Source organism: Pseudoliparis swirei, chromosome 19, assembly GCF_029220125.1.
Source record: "Pseudoliparis swirei isolate HS2019 ecotype Mariana Trench chromosome 19, NWPU_hadal_v1, whole genome shotgun sequence".
NCBI lineage: Eukaryota > Metazoa > Chordata > Actinopteri > Perciformes > Liparidae > Pseudoliparis > Pseudoliparis swirei.
Genome location: NC_079406.1, coordinates 23,781,380 through 23,802,282, shown reverse-complemented (window position 1 = coordinate 23,802,282; position 20,903 = coordinate 23,781,380). Strand labels below are relative to the sequence as shown.

General features: G+C 44.7%; 2 protein-coding genes across 2 annotated transcripts in view; one reads left to right on the top strand and one right to left on the bottom strand.

Moving 5' to 3' along the window:
- The first annotated feature begins 2,972 nt into the window (after positions 1–2,972).
- Positions 2,973–15,191, top strand: neil3 (nei-like DNA glycosylase 3). Its single transcript, XM_056438890.1, is given in 15 exon segments — positions 2,973–3,077; positions 3,482–3,591; positions 6,310–6,444; positions 6,668–6,881; positions 10,723–10,797; positions 11,054–11,211; positions 12,542–12,577; positions 12,579–12,639; positions 13,565–13,873; positions 13,876–14,114; positions 14,394–14,442; positions 14,444–14,541; positions 14,543–14,567; positions 14,701–14,846; positions 14,848–15,191. Coding segments are annotated over 15 exon segments (1,794 nt in total). The 3' UTR covers positions 14,882–15,191.
- aga (aspartylglucosaminidase) overlaps positions 15,139–20,903 on the bottom strand; it is a 14,638-nt gene continuing 8,873 nt past the window's right edge. The window contains exons 5-9 of the mRNA XM_056439623.1: positions 20,129–20,231; positions 18,424–18,499; positions 17,894–18,001; positions 16,280–16,413; positions 15,139–15,357 (exon numbers count right to left, since the gene is read on the bottom strand). Of these exons, the coding sequence (XP_056295598.1) occupies positions 15,257–15,357; positions 16,280–16,413; positions 17,894–18,001; positions 18,424–18,499; positions 20,129–20,231 (522 nt within the window). The 3' untranslated portion in view covers positions 15,139–15,256. The remainder of the gene's footprint in view (positions 15,358–16,279; positions 16,414–17,893; positions 18,002–18,423; positions 18,500–20,128; positions 20,232–20,903) is intronic.

Sequence of the window (20,903 nt, the reverse complement as noted above, 5' to 3'; positions counted from 1 at the left end):
AAAAATATTGGCATTGTCAGTATGTTCGGCGAAGACATGATTCAACTTTTATGAGTTATGAGTGTTTTTTGGAACAAGAAAATCACGGGTACAGCCAAAGCCAGGTACTCAGCTCCCATCAAAGTACATCAACTTTATATTTCCTGGACGAATATATCTTTTTCCTTTTGGCAGATGATTTTCCAACTTGTTGCACTGGGTGCACCGAGCGACGGCCAGATGTGATTCGTCTGAGTATATAAACACGCGGTCCGATGGAAGGCGGATTAAAGGGAAATTGGTACTTATATGTACAACAGGTCATTTATTCGCTACGCGGACTCGACCGTAACCAAAACATGAAAACAGACTATTTATTCTATCCGACTGTAACTTTCACTCAAACTGACTGACACTTTGTGGAAAAGCGGGGTGTAAATAAATCTGTTGTCGATAGACATTGAAAGCAACTTAAAGATGAGCCGTCTATGACTTATAATTCAGTTTTCAATCGTCATAGAGAGTCAAATAATCCTCATATCATCACGGCAACTCACGGCTGTGGCCAAATAAGTTGAACACGTTGTTGCAGAAGAATGTCCACACGTGTACACACACACACACACACACACACACACACACACACACATACACACAGAGACTCGCATGCACATCTGTGTTTGTACATGCACCTGGTAGAGTTGTCCAATTCCAGATTCTGGAGGATGCTCCTTGGCTTCCACCCGTGTGTCACACCTGAGAGCACGCTGCATTCATCTTGACACATCTTGACACACCTTGACCCCCCCCCCCCGCCCATTCCTCCGGTGCTCATCAGCTTGCCGGCCACGCCCGGGTGGATACCGTACTTCCGTAGCTGCACTTTTTATTTTTATTTTAGCTGACAAACTGCAAAGGCTCCGCCGAGTCCGCTGTTGAGTTTTAGTCTCGGAGGTTTCACTGGGCAGGAATCTCTTAAAAAAAAAAGCCCACACAGTAGCCTATGACGCCCTTTGTTACGGCGGTGCAAAGCAGACGCCACGGTCTCGTCAGCAACACATGAGACGAACGAGGAGTTTTCGGAGTGAGGGGTCGCTGAAGGCCTCCCAGTTCAAACTGGTGCACAGAGCAAAGCAGGGGAAACCATTAGACCCACTGTCAGTGCAATGGGAGAGAGTGGGACATATGGAAGGGTGCACATATCAAAGTGCAGATTAATTTGTGACTTTACACTTGGAAAGCATGTGAAGAAATGTTTTTTTTTATGATCAGGTAAACTCAAAAGATAACAATGAAGGAGATTAAACACATCAGAGGCAGTGTAGTACACCATCACCAGTCCGTCCTTTGCTGCTGGTACAACTTGATTGCGAAAATAATCGTGGATACGTTATTTCACCAGTAATGCGTTTATTTATGCTTCATTATTTATCAGTGTTGTCGTGAAACGTTTACATTTAGCTCATTTTTATCCGTTGACCGCGTCATGCTCTGCCCTTGGATGCGAGCACTGTGAACACAATGACAAGTTACATGAACATGGAATATGGTTTAATAACAGACGTGCTGGTCATTGGGTCGTCTCCCTTTAATCCTCAATGTGTCTCATTCTGTGGCGGGAACAGTGGAGACATGAAGGGACACATTTGCGCTTTTATTCTGGGACACTGTGCGGTCCTGAAGACTGCAAGAGGGGAGAATCCATTGCAACTTTTATTGAATTAAATCACTTGGGTGAGACTTCAAGTATGGCACTATTCCCTCAGAGCCAATATGGGAGAGCAGGCTTCAGATATTAATACACGTTATTGCTGAGTGCTGCTTTTTTTTTTTTTTAGAGGGGATGGCTGTACACTTGGCCAGAGAACATGTAGTCTATCTATTTGTATCTGGGCGAACAGAAGGGCTTCTGGATGGTGAAACTGCAGAGCGAACAAGTTGTTGCAATCACGGAAGCGAGCCATGCAGAAAATCTTTTGACAATAATGCAAATTGCAATTCCTTTGCATTTCCTTTTTCGGCCAGATGGGACACCCTGGTGGAGGAATGGAAGGTTGTACGACTCGGCCATAAGGGTCGCATCTGGCCGTTAAAAACAACCTGGGGCGATGGTATAATGGTTGGAGTGAAGGAGACACATCAAGGGCATCTTAAGGAACTTAAATGTCCCATATAAAGGGAAATAAATATCCAGTATTTAAGTACTCGCTTTATATATTGTAATATTGTTAAATATGACTATGTGTGGAGATTAATGACACTATTAATGACAATATTTGTACATCAGACTCGAAAATATACTCACACATGCAGAAGAAGTTAAAAGATTTGAATACTTGTTTATTTTTCTCTATATAAGTATGTATATCTTCATGCATGTGTGTCACATATATCCATCCATCTACCTATCCATCTATTTATTACAGGTTATAACATCGTATTAGTCCCAATAATGGTACAACAGCGCCCTCAAGTGGACAGACCACACCACTACCACTTCTAGACGTAACAGATTGTTGGCACCTGTAACGCGTCTAAAGAAATTAACAGTGTGTAATGTAAGTCCTTGTGTTTTTAAGACTATGTCTAAAGTAAATGTGTTCCACTGTATCAAGAGTTTTCGTGTAGATATTTGGGGTAAGCTTCAGAGAAAAGCTGCAAGATGAGAAGCCTGAATTTATCTACTATCGGTTTAAAATGTAACTTTCTCGTAGTTGAAATATGAATTAATATTTGAGAAATGAGTATCACATCAACATACATATTTACTGAGTTGTTGGGATTTTCTTTACATAGTACAATATAGGTTAATGAACCACATCCACTCGATGTGGGCAGGTAACGCCTATTTCCGGATACAAACCGCACGACGCATGCGCACAATTGAATCCCGTGGCGGGGAATCGAGACGTCAACACACTTTTATTTGCTATTCTTTCGTGTCCTACAGGACAGTTTTACCGTTTAATGCTATTTCAAACCCTAACTGGAAGATGGTGTAAGGTCCGGGCTGCACGTTGAACGGAGAGAAGATCCGCTCCAAAGTCCAGAAAGGACAGAAGTTGAAGGAAACCAGAGGCAGTCTGATAACATGCACCGTAAGTTGTGTTGTGACATAATTATCCAGAAAACGTGAAGGTGCTGCTGCCGGTGTTACGGTTTAAAAAGCGACCGTGTTAACTGGCGACTTTGAACCGAACGCGTCCGTTGGTACCGTAGTTACAGACAGCTGTTGAAAATAGGAAGAGAACACGTATAGCTGCCCTCGTGAATGCCGCATTGTTAAATGTGTATAGTATACGGTGTATTATGTGTATGAGAGGGTTTGACACTGTTTAACACTATTAAAAACCAAGCGGCATTCACGAGAACGGCTAACTTCTATTCGAACGGCCGTCGTAACTACGGCAACAACGGGAGCGTTCGGTTCAAAGTCCCCAGTTAACACGGTCGCTTCTTAAACCGTAACACCGGACTCCATTCATCTCAGGTCTCCTCACAGAAAAACTACCCTGCCGGAAATGCCTTCCACGCGCTCGTGGGTTGTCCGTACACCGGAGTGGAGACGCAGGGCAAAGAGCCCTTCGTGTACTTTGGTCTGAGAGCGTTGAGGTAATGCACTTCGTTCATGTACTATGTGTGTATTCCTGTATCTTTAGTGCCATACTTTTCCGTATGTAGCAAATAAAAGATAAGGCTGGTTCGAGATGTGGGACACCTAACAGCAGCCTTCAGAGATTAAACAGGAAGTCACATCTTGCTTCCGGTTAGATCCGGAGACTACTTGTAGTTTGTAGACCACGTTCGGATTACTTTTTTGTTTTGTTTGTAAATACATGTATTTCTGTGTAAATCAAATATATATATATATACATTTATACATGTGTATATATATATATTTATATATATATTTATACATGTATATATTTATAAATGTATATATATATATTCATGGGTTATGGTTTAATTCTTTTTTAAATTAAACAATAATGGTACAAACATGGGAAAAGAAACCTACATAAATATATATGTGTGTGTGTATATATGTATATGTATATATATATTTATACATGTATATATATTTATACATGTATATATTTATATATATTCATGGGTTATGGTTTACTTTTTTTAAATTAAACAATAATGGTACAAACATGGGAATAGAAACCTACATAAATATGTATGTGTATGTGTATATATGTATGTGTATATATATATATTTATACATGTATATATATATATATATTTATACATGTATATATTTATGTGTATATATATATATTCATGGGTTATGGTTTAATTCTTTTTTAAATTAAACAATAATGGTACAAACATGGGAAAAGAAACCTACATAAATATGTGTGTATATATATGTATATGTGTATATATATATGTATATGTGTATATAGATATACATGTATATATATATTCATCGGTTATGGTTTAATTCTTTTTTAAATTAAACAATGATACAAACATGGGAAAAGAAACCTACATAAATATGTATGTGTGTATATATATATATATATATCTGTGTGTGTATATATATATATGTATATGTATATATTAGTTTATATAACAGTTAGTGTATGTATGTGCCAATCAGCATCTGTGATCAGTTGTTTCCCATCATGCCCCTGGTCTCAGTCGGATGAGCAACACTGCAGCGGCCTCGATATGTGGAGAGGTCGTTGTGGCCCAATGCGTGCGTCGCATGTCAGAGCAAGTCTGGATCGAGTCGGACACAAATTTATCCGGCGTGCAATCTGATCACCAGCCATCGCAACACAACGCACGCTGCGCGGGCCCGGCTCATCTCGAATGAGGCCTCCAAATACCCACATTACCATCCCATGCCAGGGAAAGATTAAGAGCGTCCCGATACAAATCACAAATCCACTCTGCCAAAGATACCAGGATGTCCTCCTGCATCTGGTCACCGTTTGCAGTATGCAAGCAATCACTTCCAAGTCTCTGCACAGCAGCAGGTATGCAAGCAGCGGGGTCAAAGTAGCAGTGTCGTGACTCCCGATTGAATGCATACTGCATGCAACAGTTCATATTTTGCAGGGGGCAGCTGCGGTATGTACTGAACATACAGAACCATGCTTATTGGAATGCAGCGACGGTCTCTGAGCGTCCTCACTTCTCGCTCCGTCGACGCATCGTGGGGTTTTGGGGTTAATCCAAATTCTGATCGAATGAGGAGTTTCATGAGTATGCAGCTAGAAGAGTATTTCAACTGTAGAAACAATATTGTCATGTTTTTTTTGTCACTTACATTTTTTTATTCGTTTAGTAATATAAACATAAAACCAGTACAAAAATGTCAGACATAAACATGTACACTACCGTTCAAAAGTTTGGGGTCTTCCATGAAAACTCACTTTTATTTATCAAATGAATTGAAAATTGAATAGAAAATATAGTCAAGACATTGACAAGGTTAGAAATAATGATTAATATTTGAAGTATTAATTTTGTTCTTCAAACTTCAAGCTCAAAGGAAGGCCAGTTGTATATCTTATATCACCAGCATAACTGTTTTCAGCTGTGCTAACATAATTGCACAAGGGTTTTCTAATCAGACATTAGTCTTCTAAGGCGATGAGCAAACACAATGTACCATTAGAACACTGGAGTGATAGTTGATGGAAATGGGCCTCTATACACCTCTGGAGATATTTCATTAGAAACCAGACGTTTCCACCTAGAATAGTCATTTACCACATTAACAATGTATAGTGTGTATTTTTGATTAATGTTATCTTTATTGAAAAAACAGTGCTTTTCTTTGAAAAATAGAGACATTTCTAAGTGACCCCAAACTTTTGAACGGTAGTGTATATACACACACACACATAATTTTAGAAATTTCCCCACTGTGGGACGAATAAAGGAATATCATATCATCTACACTTGCATACATACACCCCCCACCCCCCCATGAAAAAGAAAAAAAGACAACATAAAGCAACCCTGTCATCCCCTTAATTATCTTTTACTTTTATTGTATCATGTTTAACAGCAGACACACTTGTCATTTCTGACAGTATATACTGTATATGTCTTTATACAGCAGTAATAACCATGATATAGAGTGAGCCTACACTTATGTTATTCATCAGAATCATAATCAACCACTCGTGCTTAGAGGATGCACAGCTGCAGGTTGAAGTGTGACTGCTCCGAGCACACTGGTGAGTACAGTGTGGCTCCTCTTTGGAAGCCGTCGCCGCCGACGTCTCCATCGCGCCGACGTTTTGTTACCGGCACGCAAACTGAGAAGTTCTTCTTTTTTTTTGTGTCTTCTTTTTTTTCCCCCAGAGTCCATTTTGGGATGAATGGATCAATGCGTATAAACCCTGGCGAGAGGAAGGATACGACCGGCTGCGCACTGGCGCTGCAAATACACCTGACCAACGACACCGTGTGCTTCTTTGACAGCGCGGTGGAAATGAGGTAACGGGGACACGGGGGGGGGGGGGGGGATAGATGGAGGTGGCAGAGGTTCACCTTGGAGTACGCGTCTCATTCACTGGGCGCGTCCTCCATTTAAACGCCGTGTCTGAAGGCGGCGGCCACTGGAAAGTTTAACCCTCCGCCGTCGTCCTACCTCATATCAGACAAACCGAAGCAGAAGATGAGGAAGACGTTTTGTTTTGTTTCTTTTAAAATGTGGACCGTTGCAGGTTGACTGCGAGCAAAGGGTGAGGGCCGTGGAGAGTCTGGATGTGTGCTCCTCCAAGTTCAGCTCCTCCCGCTCCGCGGAGGCGGTGCGGAGCCAAGGCGGCAGGATGCTGCGCGACGTTCTCCTCGACCAGGCCGTCACGCCGGGAGTCGTCAACATCATTAAAAACAAAGCCCTGTTTGACTCGGGCCTCCATCCAGCCGTGAAGGTACGGGGAACAGATGATGATTGTGTTCAGCAGGGGAACATACACACACACAAAGAAATCAGCATAAAGATGCAACAAAAGAAGAAGTTTAAGCTCTTGTGATTGACTGATGCGTTGCAATGAGGAGGGCGAAGCGGGGAAAAGACAAACAAGCGCATTGCGAGATGGATCTCTATTTTTCGGGAATGTATATCATCTTTATTGAGACTCAAATATTAGACGTATTCTTTTTTTCCTATGATTCTTGATGGTTTTTTTTCTTGATGGTTTTTAAAAAAACATTACATGAATATTTATTAGTCATGATCTGGAAATGATGTCACGTGAAATGCTTCACGAAATATTTTAAGCAGTGTGAGTTTATGTATTTTTTGTTTGTTTTTTGTGAGCCATCCATTTCCTTGAGGAGACACTCTGCGACATGAAGACTGGCTTTCTTCAATGGCTCTTTTGCTTTCTTTTGCGTTCTTTTTATTTTTTTTTGTCTTTTTTTTTTTTTTTTTTTTCTTTTTTTTATTTTTTTTTTTTTTTTCTTTTCTTTTTTTTTTTTTCTTTACTTTTACACTCTTTTCTACTTTTTTTTTCGACACCTTTGTTACTTTTGTTTTTGATATCGTGAGGCTGAACAAAACAGCGGGGTCGTGAGTTTTGAAGCGCAGCAAAAGAGGACGTGATCTGCAGCTCAGCTCTGCAGGAGAGGACTGGCAGCTGCAGGTCGGGCCTCAGACGAGGGCAGAAGCTGGAGCTACGGTGAGGAGGTACCATCCCTCGGTCGCGGAGAAGCGGAAGGGCTATGGGAGGGGAGAGGCGCGGGCGGGCTCGCGAGGCGGTCACGGATGACGAGAGAACGGATGTCTCTTTGATGAGCTCGTGAGGCTCTGCGCTGCCGAGAGGATCTTCCGCGGATGAGGCTTCAGACTTCTTCACTGAGGCGTCTGAGAGCGGGACTATCCAGCGCGTCCGGACAGGCGCGCGACAGAGGCGCGCTGTGAATGTTTAGATGACAGAGCGGGGGCGTGAGAAGTGTGCGTGGCGGGATCTGTGATGTTGTGAATGAGTGGTGTGGGCCGACGCGTGATGTGCGGCATCCGGACCGCCATTGCGTGAAGGTTGGTTGTTAGCGTCGTTGCAGCCCGTTTACGTGCGGAAGTGCGTGCCACCATCTGTCGCTCGTGGCCAGCCATGATCTGCTGCTCTCATGCCTGCTGCTCTCACTGCTCATCACACTGTTCATGCTCTGCACTGGTGGCTGCAACCCTTTGCTCAAAACTCCATCTTTCCATCAATACAATACCACATTGGACTTGCTCAACCAAATAAAAACACATAACCTTCCATACTAATAACATGGGCAAATAAAAACTGCCTCTGCCCATGACCAGGCCTACTGACTGGTCAGGCCCTTCCTCTGGAGAAGAGGGCTGCTGTGACTCTGCTGGGGGTGCTGGAGGGGTTCTGAGGGTCTCAGGGCTGCTAGGGGCTGCTCTGGAGGTGGTCTGTGGTGGGGACTGGATGTGGGATGGAGACGGTGCTGACTGGACTGTGTGGACATGACCGACTCTGGGGAAGGACCACCACACCAGGATCATCCCAATCCACGGACTTCCAAGTCACACCAACCCATCACACTCCATCAACACCCTGGATAACAGGCCTCTGAAGGCTGCTTAACAACAAGCTGAGCTGCTCTGAGGGAAGAGGAAGAGCTGAGACAGAGAAGAGGAGCTGAGGGGAGAAAACAGGAGAGGAGGAGGCAGGAGCAGGAGGGAGAGGGAACAAGGAGGAAGAGGGCAACTCCAAGGAAAGGAGGGAACAAAACAAAGGACTGGACAGGAGTGGGAGCAGGAGGATGGCTGAGAGGGTGGAGGGAGGAGACAGGGAGGGGCTTTCAGAGGGCCTGATGTTTTCAATGGTTTTCTCCTCCACATCACACCTCTCAACACACCCTCCCCCTCCACCCCCCCCCTCCATCCCCTCCCCACCCCCCCCTGCACAGCTGCACATCGAGCCCCCTCCTCCTCTGGGCTCCTCCACCACCAGGTGACTCTCTCTGAGAGAGACAGTGAGAAGGAAGAGAGCTGACTGAGAGCACAGCATCAGGGGTCCAGACCTCGGCACCAGCCCCACCCAGCCCCCTGGCCCCCCCGCCTCCTGTCCCCCGCCACCCAGAAGCCCCTCCTGTGCTGTGGTGAGGGCTGGGCTGGTGTCTGTGGAGTCCCTGTCCCCTGGTCCCTGTCCCCCCATCACCTCCCTCACCTGCCTCGGCACCCCTCACCTCGAGAATGTGATGAGGCTGGTGGCTGGTGATGGAGGCTGCTGGGCGCAAATCGTGGCCGCAGGTGCTGGACCCTCTGGACCCTCTCCTGACAGCCTCACAGCCGCCATCATCACATGTGGCGCCATCATCTCTCCTACTGCTCGCAGCTGGATGGTCTCTTCTTTGACTGGTGTCTCTGTGTCCTCAGTGCATTGCCACCCATCCAGCCACTCCTGCCCCCCCTGCTGCTGCTGCTGGTGAGCGGCCATGGGTGCCATCTCATCTCCTGGATCACTCCTCTGCCACTGACACAGGTTGCACAGAATGGGCGTGTGTGCTGTCTGGGAGTGTGTGTTGCGGTGATGTGTGGAACGAAAAACTGTTCTGTCTCCTTGTCACTCTGTCCTCTTCACCCTTCACCATCCAGTACCAGTACCATCTGCATGTCCAGCTCTGCAGGTGCAGTGTGTGGAGGGATCAGTGGGAGGAGAGGGAGGGAGTGTGAGGAGTGGAGGAGTAGTGGTAGTGTATGAGTGTGGGGCGGCTGATGGGCCAAGACCAGAGAAGAGGTGGTGGTGGGTGAGAGAGAAGAGATGGTGGTCTCCTCCCCTCCCTCCCTCCTGGGTCTCCTGGGAGTGTGTGTGTGGGAGGAGGACTGGATGCAGGAGGCGTCTCAGCCGACTGAACTGGCCGACTGAACTGGAAGCTGAAACAACAGCAAAGCTGTGAACAAGAACTTTTTGATGAAGAAATTTCGATCCTTCAACGTGGTGCAGGGTGTGTGCAGATCAGTCGGTCCAGTTTGTGTGCCCACTTTTGTGTTGCTTGCTACACTTTGCCATGCCGGGCTGGGTGACACCAGCCGCCTTAACCAGCACAAGCGTCTTAAAAAACTGGTGCTCAGCGGCTGCTTGCTGCCATGCCACTGGTGGTGCTGGGAGGGTGGGGGAGGAAGAACTCCATATTGAATGACCGACAACCCCACCACCCCCACCACCTCCTACAGGGACAGGAGTACAGGGCTCTCCGTCTCCTCTCGCTCCTCGCTCACACAAGGACAGATACAGAGAGAACATTCTGCCGCTGGCCAGATGAGGCTCTACAGATCACCTCTTTGCCAGATCACCCTAACCTTCTTATATTTTTTGTTTTTTTATTCTTGTGTGTTGCTGCTACTGACTCGACAAATTTCCCCTTGGGGATTAATAAAGTATATATCTATCTATCTATCTATCTATCTATTACGCAACTGTTACCAGGGGTTGGGTTTGGCGCCGCTCGCCTATTTTTAGAAAGTATGAGATGAGGGTTCAGAAAATATAGCAAAACATTAATCTAGGGGACTTCTGGCCCCTTCATCTGGGACCTCTCTCCCTCCTCTTCATCAAGCCCCGAGATGTCCTGGAACACGTGTGTGCCTGTGTGGCCTCCAAGTCTTGGAAATACACCGACTGTCATTTTCCCCCGTTGCGTCATTTTAAATCCAGTTCTTTTCGTTTGAAAATATATATATAAAAAGTTTGTTTATTTGCTTGTATTATCGATTTGCTGACTGTGAAGCCTCTCTCTCTCTCTCATATTCAGGTCCGACAGCTGACAGACGAGCAGATCCGCCACGTGGTGAAGATGACGCGCGATTTCACCCTCCTCTTCTACAAGGTTAGAAGTTTTTCTCCCATCGATACCAAAAACAAAGTGAGAGAGAGATAGTGAGACGCCTCATTTAGACTTGACTTGCAGTCGCAGATTAATTTACAATCCTGCATTGCAGAGGAAGGAGAGAAGAAGCCAAAAGCCCCGCCTCCTAGGAGTGATAAAACAAATATTCCAATCTATGCATAACAAATCCGGGAAGGTGACTGTTTTTTTTCTTCTTTATCCTCATCTTTCTTTTCTTTTTTCTCTCTCTTCTCAGTGTCACAAATCTGGCTCCCCTCTCCGCAAACATGACAAAGTCTACAAGCGTCCCCGGTGCGGCGGCGTCGTCACGGTCTGTCGTCTCGGAGCCAACGGCAGGATGACTTACTTCTGCGGGAGCTGTCAGCCGGGAGATCCCAGCGGGGTCCGCGTCAGGTTCAAATCCTCACGGACATCCGGGCGCTTTGACTGAACCCGGCGTGGTCGCGCGCTTCCTGTCGCGGCGCGGCTCATTCGGGAGTTTGGTCTCGGAGATGTTTGAGGCCGATGACGGAGCAACAGCGGCGAGACCAAAAAAGACAATCCTTTTTAATATAATGTTTGTTAGGCTATTGTATTTCCCTTTTTTTTTCTTTATAATCTAGATAATTTCCTAATTTATTTATTTTTCTTCAGTAAAAAAAAAAAATCATTTTGAAACAAAAATAAAACCTTAAATAAAAAGTAAAACTAGAGACTACAATTGTTCCAAGATAGGAGAAAACCACCGTTCTCATTGCATTGTTCCCAAAATATATTTTTTTGTATTCAATACCAAGAAGCGACATGATGTCATTCCTTATTTTTTCATTTATTAATCCGAGTCTTTTGCAAAAAAAATTCTAGAAGCCTTTTTAGATAATACGCTCGCATTTAGCGAAGGCCATCTTTTCGCAGGCAGATGGGCTTGGCAGGGAGTGGGAAGTGTTATGTGGGGGGGGGGAGGGGGGGAATTAATGCGCATATACGGCTGTGTTTGCCAGACGGGGCACCGGCTCAACACCTCCTGGGTTGTATTTGAGCAGAGCTTTGCGAGGGGTTAGAGCCTAAAGCCCTTACACCGCATTACACAGCTGATAAAGCAATCTGGGAGGAAAGTTTCCTCAAAGCCGCGGTTACTTTGCTCCTCCGCTACTTTGCGGCGGCGGATTTGCCTTCTTGTCAAACACAGTCGAAGCTTCATGTCGGGAGCGCGAGCGCGTGTGTGTGCTCGGAGCGACGGTCCTCACCCTCTGCCTCCGACTGCACGTGTTTGTCGAGTTAAAAAAAGTCGCCTGTTCTCTACAGTCTTCTGCTAACAGAGTGTGTGTGTGTGTGTGTGTCGTCTAAGCGCGGACACGCTCCCATCGCTCGCCGAGCGGCGTAAATAATTTAGGTCACATTTTCCCCCGGAATGTGAGACTCGTGCAATACTCAGTCGCCATTTATTGAGGCGCACCTCGTTAAAAGCCAATGCAGTGCGATACAAAGCCCCTCCCCTGAAACCCTTCTTTCGCCAAGGTCATCATGTTTTTTACGTTTCTTGTTGTCGATTCAGCTGCGCGGACGTTTTCGGGAGACGGTATTTTGCGGCGGTTGCGTGATTAAGACGTCGCGCCGACGTTCCTAACACTCGGCCGACGTCAACGACCGTGGACAAAAACATCAGTGTCCATTGACGGGCGTCTGTTTTTTATGTTTGTTTATTTTATTTAACTGTCGTCCCGCCCGTGTTTCTGTGTACCAGTGAGCTGCCGGTCCGGAACAGTTTGATCGGCGGGGCCCGGCGGCGACGTGGCGAAGAGGGAGGAAGAGGACTGGGCCTGTGAGCTGTGCACGCTCGGGGTGAGGGAAATGGGTGGGGGAGGGGACAGAAGGTCCTTGTTAGCGAGAGATAACACGATAGTAGCTGAGTGAGCCACTGACGCCTGAGCAAGGCACCAATACAAGGTGTGTGTGTGTGTGTGTGTTGTCCCTGCCGTGTCTCCGGCGCACAGCTGAACGGTTTAACTCTTTTTTTTGTGTGTTTTTTCTTCCTTCAGGATCACACGGCCACATTCTGATTGAATCACGCTTTTCTTTACCGAGAGCTGATTGTGCAGCTGTGGGAGAATCGCCCGCCGCTGATTGCGTGGCGCCCCGGCTCTCCGAGTGTTGGCAGGTTGACGTACGACAACCGATCAGCTTTTGGCCCCCCGACTCCCGCGGCTCGGTTCAGATGACCCAAAACAAACGGCGCTTTGGGACCGGCACGTGGCGCCATTTTTTTCTCCCAGCGACGATAAAAACACATTTGACATTAATTTCGATTATTTTTGAGGGTCTTGATTAACGTAAAAAAAAAAAGCCTCAATGAATCCGCCTAAACAGGGGTTCTCAACCATTTGCAACTCGAGGCTCAGAAAATATATATAATATAAATATTTAAACTCCATAATGACGCGTGTAGCAGCCTTTACTGGTGATGGGGTTTCTCCCACGTCTGTTTAACCCCCCCCCCCCCCCCACTTAATTCCCCCAGAGAAAGTTGACTTCAATATTAAGATTTTCATTTGTACATTTATCTTACACGTCGAGCCACTTCACTAACGCAGCTGGGGGAGGGGTTAAGTGCCTTGCTCAAGGGCACACTGATGGCTGTTGAGGGACGGGGAGCGGAATACTCGACCACATGGGATGGGGGTGTGGGGGGGAGGGACAACAACGTCAGCACAACAGATTGCGTGACATTAGATTTGACGACGCAGCTGCTTACCGGTACATTTTATAGCGAGAGAACCACTTAAAGCCGCCGACGACAACAACGACAACGACCTGCATGTTGTGGGCGTGGCCAGTGCATCAGAATAAGCTGCAGCTGCTGAACATAACCCCCCCCTCTCTCTTTGGCTCCATCTCCACAGTCCACAAAGATGACAGTGACACCGAGGCGTCGGCCGGTTTGATTAAATACCCGCGCGTCGCCTTCAGGAAGCCGCGGGACGAGCTCAAAGTCAACTGGAGGTCCGCGCTCGGGACGTCCACCCTGGTTTACTCCGACGTGAGCGAGCAGCCGGAGCCCGCGCGCCCCCCCCCCCCCTCCCTCCCCCGGCCGGCAGTCATATGAATTCCTTGGCGGCAGAGCGAGGTTTATATAAATGCGGCGTCGGCCAGGGGACGGCGAGCCCCAATTACGCCTCTGGTGGCTCGCGGAGGAAAAATGCCGAGCTCCTCTCCAACGGGGAATCGCCGGCCTCCTCCAGTCACCCAGCCAACAAAATGAGAATTGATCGCGGCCCCTTCCCCGGTAACAATGCTCAAGATGGAGCCCCCAACGCCGGGTGAGTGAATCCCTCGCTTGGCTTTTCGTGAATAAGTTTATAATAAGAGAAGTTTCTCCTTTTTTTTTTTTGTGCAACCTCAGGGAGATAAGTGCGATGTAAGAAGGAAAAGAAAGAAGAAAAAAAAAGAGCATCCCACTGTGGAATTGTTATGCAACATTGTTAAAAGATTCTTGTTTTTCAAAAAGTTCAGATTGATGAATAGCCATCGTAGGATGCAGTGAAACACACACTTTTTATTTTCCATTTGTCTCTAACTAATAGGACTGTTGTCTTTAGTTCCCCCGTCAGTGTGCGCAAAATAGAGTCGACAAGCCGCGGCGTTTACTCCGCCCCACTGTGCCTCCCACCGCCGCCCGGCCGCCCTCAGAACGGTCCACAAGGACGGGGAGAATAAGGGACGCCGGTTCTACGCCTGCTCGCTGCCCAGAGACCACGTGTAACTTCTTCGAGGTGAAAGCCGAGCTATCGCTACGGCACGACTACTATTTCTAAAAAATACAAATAAAAAAAGCACCATTGCAATGTGTTGGCATCAAAGTTAACATCGTTAATAAAAAAATAAAAATTATTTCCTCTGTTGCAGTGGGCCGACTTGCACTTCCCCTCTTGTCACCATGGGAAACGCAGTTTATTGAGGACGGTTCTGAAACTGGGAGCCAACAACGGGCGCCATTTCTACATCTGCTGCTTTCAAAAGGGAAAACAGTGCGACTTCTTCCAGTGGGCAGACGGGTCCGGGGGGTTCGCCGCTGCCCGGTTGTTAGTGTTTTACTTCGGCATGGACCTCGGATGGCTGTATGGTCATTTAAATACATGCATATAGACGTATGATACAGAAAGGGACCCTTTAATTAACCTTGTGAAATACATAGAATTGTAATAACCTGGTTATAAAGGGAAAATGTTAATTAACTGTATGACCCTCCGATTCAACTATGAGTTTTATTTATATCATGTTCATCTGTCAACGATGCGTTTCAAAGTCATCACGAGAATGATGAATAAATAGCCAAAGCAGAAATATTTGAAATGCCCTGTGACATTTTATTTTTAAATTAAAGCAAGTCCAACGAATGCAGTTTGGAGCGTGCCGATTCATTTAAGGCGAGGACAAAGTTTTTCCCACGACCGCACGGCGTTCAGAAGCAGTCCACGGACTTCAGGAGCGGGGACTCGGACTCGGAGTTCGCCACCATGAAGTGAAACTGGGAGAAGCCGGGGGCTTTGTTACAGGCGGCACCTGGAGGAGAGAAACGCGACCGGCGGGTCATGTGATCTGCGGGTCATGATTAACCAGACCTCTGAAAACATCCGGGAAGTCAAACATCACGTTTTTATTGATGCGATCGTGCTCATTGTCGAGGCGCCGGTCATCTTAAATTTCTAATTTCACATTTTAAATATGTCGTTGATGACATCATTGTAGCAAGGCCACGACAGACACGGATTAATTGTGAATGAAAAATATATTTTAAGACGTTGAAACTTTTGGTCAAATATTTTGGATTCAGCTTCGTTTTAAAGCCTCCAAATTGCAATATTCTGTATAAACTCAGTATCAGCAATATTTTAATGATGACCATTTAAAATGAAGCAGTGAACTACCAGATATATTTTCATATAGATAATGAGTCATTTAATCAATTTGTAAATGTTGAAAAAAAAATCTGAACTTAAATATGAAAGTTTAACATGTTTAAAAAAAATTGGAATATGAAAGTTTAACACGTTTTACATTTTTTTTTATATGAAAGTTTAATATTTTATATTTAAATATGGAAGTTTAACATGTTTTATATTTAAATATGGAAGTTTAACACGTTTTAAAAAATTTTTAATATGAAAGTTTAACATTTTATATTTAAATATGGAAGTTTAACATGTTTTAAATTGTTTTGAATGAAAGTTTAACATGTTTTACATTTAAATATGGAAGTTTAACACGTTTTACATTTTTAAATATGCAAGTTTAACATGTTTTGCATTTTTAAATATGGAAGTTTAACACAATTTTCACAAATTGAAAGTGATCGCAATAAAACAGATCATTGTGTTAACACACACGCGCACCTGCTTGTCTCCATCTCCTTGGACGTGTGTGTGTGTGTGAACACCTTTTGGCAGTGGCCGAACAGGCTGTGTCCGTGAGCCGCAACACTCACCATAATGGCCCGTTGTGTTCGCGCAGATGATGGCTCCGAAGAACTCAGAGTAATGCCTCTTGATTCTGGACATGGCCGTCTTGCAGGCTGCCGAGGGATCGGCCCCGGCCCTCATCAGCTCCACGGCCAAGTAACTGTTGGCAGGATTACATGCGGTACACAGGAGGCGAGCTAACAAGTGCTGTCAGGGCCACCGACCAGGAGGAGGAGGATGGGGATGCGACTCACAATCATGGTGCGAGAAGAATCGGTGTCAAGATAAACCGATTAAATATGATTTTGAAGTAAAAAAAATCTTAAATAAAAAGCTTTGACAGCTTAACCCTTGTGTTGCCTTCGGGTCATTTTGACCCAATTCAATATTAATGTCGGTGTCGGTGTTTCAACAGGAGTCAACAAACAAACATAAAACTACCTCACAAAACTTGGAAAAAATATAATAATTTTCTGGATTTTTTTTTAATAGGTGGGGTCATACCTCAAGGGGTAAAATATGTTAGAAAATATAAAAAAAGGTAGGGAGGGTGAAACATTGGGGGGTCAAATTATTCGAAAGAAAAGCTCTGTTAAAGAGTGATAACACTTTCTTTCTCGAGAGACAAGAAGGGTTTCATTAACTCCAGTCGCAACATTATAAACTCTCCTTTTAGAGGTTTGGGGATTTCAAAGTGGAAAATGTGCTGCGTATTCCCGAGCGAGCGCTCGGAGATGCCCACCAAGACGGCCAGCTAGTTAGCTGGAGTTACATTCTGGAGAGAGGTGCTTTTGCATTTAGACTTATTTCATAGCCCTTGTTAAAAAGAAGAAGAAGAAGAAAAAAAGGTTCAGGGTTTCTGGACCGTCACAACAGATTTTAACTCGGCCTCCTGTCGGGTGATGTGTTACTGGTACACGTTATCCAAGTCCCCAGGGGAGCGCTTGCAATCATACCAACAACAACAAAATGTGTTTGTGTTTGGGAAAGAATGATAAACACTCTTCCGTCCGCACCAGGAGAGAGGAATTTCTGGAAGAAGAAAAAAAAAGGATTCCCCACCCGCAATCGTTCCAGGAAGTGAATCAGAAAGCTGCGATTGAAATGGGCGGCCCCTCCGGTGTGGTTGTGTGCGACTGAATGTGGAGCTCAGTGCAACTCTTAAAAAAAAAAGGAAAAAACAATATGTGTGTGTGGACTCCCCAAAGCATCCTAGATAAATAAACCTTTAAAAATAAATAAAGGAGAAAATAAAGTAAACCGTTGGGGAGACTGCCAAACTCACACAGCTAGAGGTCTAAAAAAAAAAAAAGAAGAGAAATATCACTTCTTTTGTGCAATGTCCATGTATGACAGTTTTGGGGCAACATAGTCACACCTCCACTCTTTATGATATTGTTGTTGCACTTTCGGCAAAGGGGGTCACGCCACAAATTGCCCGTTGAAAAAAAACATCTGACACAGATTTCAAGACACTAAAAAGACAGTTCTTCTGGCAAGAAAAAAAGGGAAAAAAAGTACAAATAAATCCTGGTTAGACTTCCAGTCAACTTTTCTCCCGGAATTTAAAATGCAACACTGATGGGAGACCGTTTGCCGTGCACATTTTCGAAGCAGAGGAGGCGCCGCACGACATGTACCTGGGCAGGAAGCGCATCATGATGTCTCCGTCTCCGGTGGCGGCGGCGGCGCCGGCCGAGCTGTCGACGAAGGCCCCGGCGCCGACGATGGGAGAGTCCCCGATGCGGCTAAAAGGGGGGAGGAGCGTGAATAGACAGCCAAACTTTAACGGAAACACTCACATTGTTTATTATAACTAATTATAGAACCCTTTCAACCCAAATTAAATGATGGGTATACACACACACACACTTTAAAAAAAATTTACTTTATTTGTATTTCATTATTTATTATGTAATCTATTCATTCTCATCCATATTTCCCCTCTATATCTTTTTTTCTTCTTGGAGAGAGCACCATTTGATGTTTCTTGTTCGTTGTGTGTTATATGAATATCATTTGTACCAAGCAAACAACTGAACAATTGACAAAGAGACTGTATGAAAATACATATTTTTTATGTTGTTGAAAATTAAATGAAAAAAAAGTGAATAAAAAAAAGTTATGCTAAAACATGACACACTGTAGATGAGGACACGGTTCTACATACCCTGCAACCTTGTGAGTAAGCCCATTGGTCGACGTACCGGCCGCCATGTGACCATCTCGATCAAGAGCCACCATCCCTGGTGCAAGAAAAAACACAAAAAACACAAAAAGAAATGGTCTTGAAATGTCAGCCATCCCCTGGAGATCCTTTTAGCTAAAGGAAAAGTCATGTAAAGCCCTTGTGTGAGGAAGTGCTTATCCCACTAATACGGCCTTTGACAGCATAATATTGAATTCCTAACAACGCCATGTGCTCACATCACATTAAATTGGGTCAGGAAACTAAACAAAAAAGAATTCCGGGGATACATCATGAAAAATGTGCTCTTTTTCTTCTTCTTCTTCTTCTTTCCACTGCTTATTCACGTACAGCCCATAAACTGTGAAACAGGACAGCCAGTTAGTTTAGTTTTATTTCATTTTTTGTGGGCTGCCTGGACCAGAAGACATGATTCAACAGCTCCCGTGCCGCATGCGGGCTCTTCGAGAACACGCCGCCCACGGCTCGAGGACTTCCTGAGCAAAGGAGCGCCGCGTCTTTAAAAATAATGTTTTTTACATTAAAGCATGGACACATGTGCAAGCAGTAAACCAACGATACAAGTAGTGCCGGAGCGGTTTATAGTCAAATCAACGAGACATTTTTCGTATCGTCACGTCAATACTTTCTTTTATTGCAGAACGGCAACCGAAACATACATTGAATTCATTAAATTAGCTTATTAAAATGCTATTTTGCATTATGCTGATGACAGAGGTTTTAATCAAAACGCGTCGCACAAATTATATCTCAAACAGGAATTATTCCATAAGTTATCCACTAGTCTTTGATCCTGCACTCTAAACCATTCTGATGGTTTTGTTATACAGGAGACTGTAAATCATTTGTAAACCAACAATCCGAACATTTACACTTGGCATAATGGTTAAGTACCAAGAATATGGAAGACAACTAATATTAATAAACATTATAACAACCTTCAGTTGGTCTTCAATGACCTGGCTGTACTCGGGTGACGTCTACATATATAGTTGACGCCCCCTGGCGTCATCGTTGGATCATAATAATCCATTTCGGCAATATGTCAACAGTATTTCAGCATAATTTGATCTTTGAGCCGTAGCGTGATTATAATTACCCACATGGATGGGATATGGTAGAGATGAACACAAATCAGTGCCTGAACACGAGCTGTACACGTGACCTTTTAGAGAGAAACTGAAATGTAAGAGCTCCAGAACGTGTTCCCTCCCGACCCTCCTTCACCCTCTCATCGACGCCTCAATAAAGCACTTATTAGACTGGATTTTTTTTAAATAGCGGAGGAAAGCTGGCTTCACATTCACAAACTAGAATGGGCACTCGGTAGATCGCATACCTTCGCATATCACAAGATTGGGCATTGCATTATGAACATTTTGGCATAAGGTGCATGCCAATTGGATAAAAATTGACCGTGGTATGGTAAAAAGAAGATGTTGACCTTTTCATGACCTTGACCGTGACCTTTGACCCGATCGATCCGAAAATCTAATCAAATGGTCCCCGGATAATAACCAATCATCCCACCAAATTTCATGCAATTCGGTTTAATACTTTTTGTGTTATGCGAGTAACACGCATACAAATAAATAAATAAATACACGGCGATCAAAACATAACCTTCCGCATTTTCAATGCGAAGGTAATAATAAAAACCCCGTACCTATGGTGTCGTGGGAGCGCGGGTCGGCGCCCCGCGGCCTCTTGCTGCGCCCCGCCGTCGGCTTGTAGGGTCCGCAGGACGTGGAGGGATCTGGAAGCACGTTCTTTTTTTGGAGGCAAAAAAAAAACATCAGCGGCGTTTGCTCTGAGTCATAATCCGAGGCGCGTGACAAACGCATCCTTTTGCTTTGCTGTCGGGTGAAGAGAAATAAACCCATCACGGGTGGTTTTAATCAACAGTCGGGAGTCTTGATCATGTTGGACCCTCAAGAGCATAGGGGTCAAACACAAGGCCCGCGGACCGAATCCGAACCACCACATCGTTTTGTGGCCCCTGGCGGCTTTAAAGACACGCGGTCACCTTTTCTTAACCCTCCTGTGACTTTTCGGGTCAATTTGATCCCATTCAATGTTTAATGTCGGTGTTCTTTGGGGTCAATTTGACCCCAGGCTGTTTTTCACTGTCAAACATTTAAGAAATATCAACTTTTTTATATATTTAAAGGGCTATTTAGGTAGTCAACAAACAAACATAAAGTACATCACACTTAAACTTGGGAAACAATATTAATTCTAATAATTTTCTGGAGGTTTTAATTGCTGGGGTCAAATTGACCCCGAGGGTAAAATATGTTAGTAAATGTGATGGTAACAGGAGGGTTAAAGAAATTGAAGAAAAATATCCCGTGCTTTTATTTTGAAGGTTTAAGAATAAATGGATTTACGTAGTAATATTAGAGACATTTTCTTATGTACAATATTTCTACACTCAAATC